General features: G+C 41.0%; 1 protein-coding gene across 1 annotated transcript in view; it reads left to right on the top strand.

Moving 5' to 3' along the window:
* rbm17 (RNA binding motif protein 17) overlaps positions 1–3,480 on the top strand; it is a 17,242-nt gene that overhangs the window by 4,955 nt on the left and 8,807 nt on the right. Inside the window, exons 5-7 of the mRNA XM_013913400.1 lie at positions 573–708; positions 867–1,018; positions 3,348–3,392. Coding sequence (XP_013768854.1) covers positions 573–708; positions 867–1,018; positions 3,348–3,392 — 333 coding nt within the window. The remainder of the gene's footprint in view (positions 1–572; positions 709–866; positions 1,019–3,347; positions 3,393–3,480) is intronic.

Below are 3,480 nucleotides of genomic sequence, written 5' to 3'. Positions count from 1 at the left end.
AGGCATTCAGACTGCTTCTACAAATGTTTGTGGGTGAATGGATTGCTCTCAGGAGCTTAGTGAATTCCAGTGTGGTACTGTGATAGGATAGCAACAAGTCTAGTCATGAAATTTCTTCACTGCTAAATCTTCCACAGTTATCTGTTAGTAGTATTATAACCAAGTAGAAACGATTGAAAATGACAACAACTCAGACATGAAGCAGCAGGTCATGTAAAATCAGAGAGTGGGGTCAGCGGTTGTTAAGTGAATGCCTTTGGCAATATCGTGTATGTTTGTCTCAGGTTACTACAGGGCGGCCTGTCGAGGAAATGGAATGATGGTGGTGTTAAAGTTAAAGGAAGAGGAACTAAAACATGGTTTCAGACAGGATGAATATAGCTGTATTTACCAACCCCCATCTAACTGTGAATCATGCAGCTCCAAATAAAGATGTGGCGCTTCAAATGACCATAATAGGTCACCTTTATATGCCTAAAGTTTACTTTGAATGCATGTTGACATTGCAGTTGAGCCCTTTGTTACTGCATTATAAATCATCAGCCATTTTCTGTTTGTGTGTGTGATCTCAGGCTCTTCGTTTTCCTATGAAGATGAGGGCCGTCCTGCCAGAGGCTCAAAGGCGGCCATCCCTCCACCTATGTATGAAGACTCAGACCGGCCCCGCTCACCACCCGGACCGACCAGCTCCTTCCTTGCTAACATGGGGTGGGTGCTTATATTACACAACAAGTAGATTTATATAGTTCATTTATTTCTGCTTGAATAAAAAGTACTTCAAGTTAAGTACTACAGTTAATCAGTTGTATATCATGTTTATATGTACTGTATAGCTGAATGTTTCATTAATTCTCCTTCACCTGCAGAGGCACAGTGGCCCATAAGATTATGCAGAAATATGGCTTCAAAGAAGGCCAGGGCCTCGGGAAGCACGAGCAAGGCCTCAGCACGGCGCTGTCCGTGGAAAAGACCAGCAAGAGAGGTGGAAAGATCATCATAGGTGACGCAGCAGAAAAACGTAAGAGCGACCTTTGTGCTTTTTTTTTTTTTTTTTGTCCTTTCCATCTTTAGCTTAGGGCTGGGCGATGCCTTTGTATTTGTTTTGTTTTTAAACGGTACATTAGCAGGTTAGATCAGAGAAGTTGGTTGATCGAGTTATAATTTGATCATTGTGTCACATAAATGTTTGTGCAGTCATATAGATGTTTACGGCTCTCTCCCCTGCCCCCACTCTCTCATTACTTTGAATTCTATGGTCACTCTCACAGTGAAAACCAAAACTAAACTGCACTTAGCTGAACTACTGTCATTATTTTAAACATAAGCCTGCCATTTGTTAAAAACGGCATTACGTCTTAACTAAATATACAAATTAAGAAATGTATATTAATTTGTAATCATGTGTCAGACTGTCAGTTTAGGTTTTTATACAAATTCCTGCAAATGTTTCACTCTAAAAGCCTCGTTAAGAAATGAAGCTGGTTAGAAAGCAAAGCAATAAGCTAATGTTTTCTTTCATGATGCTTCCAGAGTTGACTTAGTGAGTCAGTTTACACTTGAACTTACTAAGCGTGGGTAAAATTGGCACGTACAAAAAGACCTTGTAGGAAAACACAAATCATCATTTGCAGTCAGGTCATGACTGTATCTGTGTTAATAAAGTTTCTGTGCCACTTGTGTAAATAGGCACATTTACAGTTTAGTTGGGTTTTTTGTGTGTGTGTGTGTGTAATGTTCCCATGATGGACCAATCTCTGAGTAAAAACAGAACTAAAACCCTGAGATACTGCAAAGCCATCAGCTCACTGTAAAATGATTTCTGCTGCTTGTAATAATCATCCTTACGTGTCTAGTAAGGATTCTTCTCCCTCCATTACTCAATGTTAAGTTCACTGTACCTCTGTATATTATAATGACAGTGTTACCTGAAGCATGCAGCGTGTGGGTCTCAACCCTAAACATGCAGGAGTGAAAAGCCAGAGGTCGGACCCAAAGCTTTGGCTTCGTGCTTGTAGCTTTGTGCCATCCAACCGTGCCAGTTAGGCGCTTGTAAGACTCCTAACAGCATTTACGACAGGCACATGTGTGCCTGGTGTGGCTGTGGGGTCACGGCAGATGGCTGCCCCACCCTGAGCCTGGTTATGCCAGAGGTTTCTTCCTGTTAAAGGGGAATTTTTCCTTTCCATTGTCACCAAGTGCTTACTAATAGGGGGTCGTCTGATTTTTGGGTTTTCTCTGTGTTATTGTCGGGTCTTTTCCTTACAAAAGTCATTTAATTCAAGAGGGTTGCGGCCCACTTAAATACCAGAAAATGCCATGGGCCAAATCTTAAAAGAAAAGTCAAGTTACAAGAGAAAGCAATTCATTTCCTAAAAATTCGGTTTAAAAAAACCAAACAAACATAAGCAACACAGGCTTTTTTGCTCTAAATGGCTAAAACGTATTGCAGTCATATGCTAAGTGCTGAGCCACTGTGTGACCCACCTACCACTGGGCCCCAAGTTCCAGTGCAAGAGCAACATTACTCACTACTCTGCCCTAAATAATCAGAGTAGTGAGTAATATCACAAACTAATCACTTCCTATTACCAGTTTTAATTCCCTTTTTATAGAAATGAATCATTTTATATAAATATGTAACTGTAAATGTTTATAACGTCAAACTGAATTTCTGTGATTGTGTGTGCCACCTGCAGTACCTTCATAGCCCACTCGGGGTCCCCAGCCAAACCTTGAGTATCACTGCCTTACAATATCAAGCTGCTTGAAGTGACTGTTGATGTGATTTGGCGCCATATAATTTAAAATAAATAAATAAATATATAGGTCTCCATCAATTTTACAGTTTTGGTTTATTGGCTTCTGTTCATAAAATACTCTTTTATGACCCCTTTAAACTAGGTTAGCTCAACTGGATTTTAATTTTAATTTTTTATTTCTTCACATTGTGCTCCAGTAGCACGTTACTCTCAGCCTGCCCCTCAAGATCCACATCGCCCAGCCCTACCGCTCATGTTCTGATGTTTATGCCCCACCCCGCCTTTCTGTGTTCCTTTTCACCCTGTCTGCTTTAACATGATTTTCTGTATCTGTCAGCTGCATCAAAAGCTGCTTTTGCCTGTATTGTCTCAAGCCTGTCCTGGTCTGTGTGAGCATGTGGATTATTTAGCCGTCCACTGTTTTCACATACTTTTGTTTTGGGTGTGACCACAGCAAGATTCCATTTCAATATCAGTTAGATGTTTTACAGTGACCTTTACATGCATGTCTTTTCATTTTTTGTGTGCGTGTGTGTGTTTCTGTGTGTGTGTGTGTGTGTGTGTGTGTGCGCGCGTGTGTGTGAGCAGCAGGCTCCAGCCAATCAGGTGCCACTGAGACTTCAGGCTCTGCAGGTTGGCCTCCACTCCCATTTTCTCCCTTTCATATTGCAGAATGTGCCACACGGATCATCTTTAAAGTTTGTGTTTGCATGACTTTTAT

Source organism: Pundamilia nyererei, unplaced genomic scaffold, assembly GCF_000239375.1.
Source record: "Pundamilia nyererei isolate P.nyererei 1_Seehausen unplaced genomic scaffold, PunNye1.0 scaffold00130, whole genome shotgun sequence".
Lineage (NCBI taxonomy): Eukaryota > Metazoa > Chordata > Actinopteri > Cichliformes > Cichlidae > Pundamilia > Pundamilia nyererei.
The sequence above is the reverse complement of the archived record's forward strand: the minus strand, read 5'-3'. Positions and strand labels throughout refer to the sequence as shown.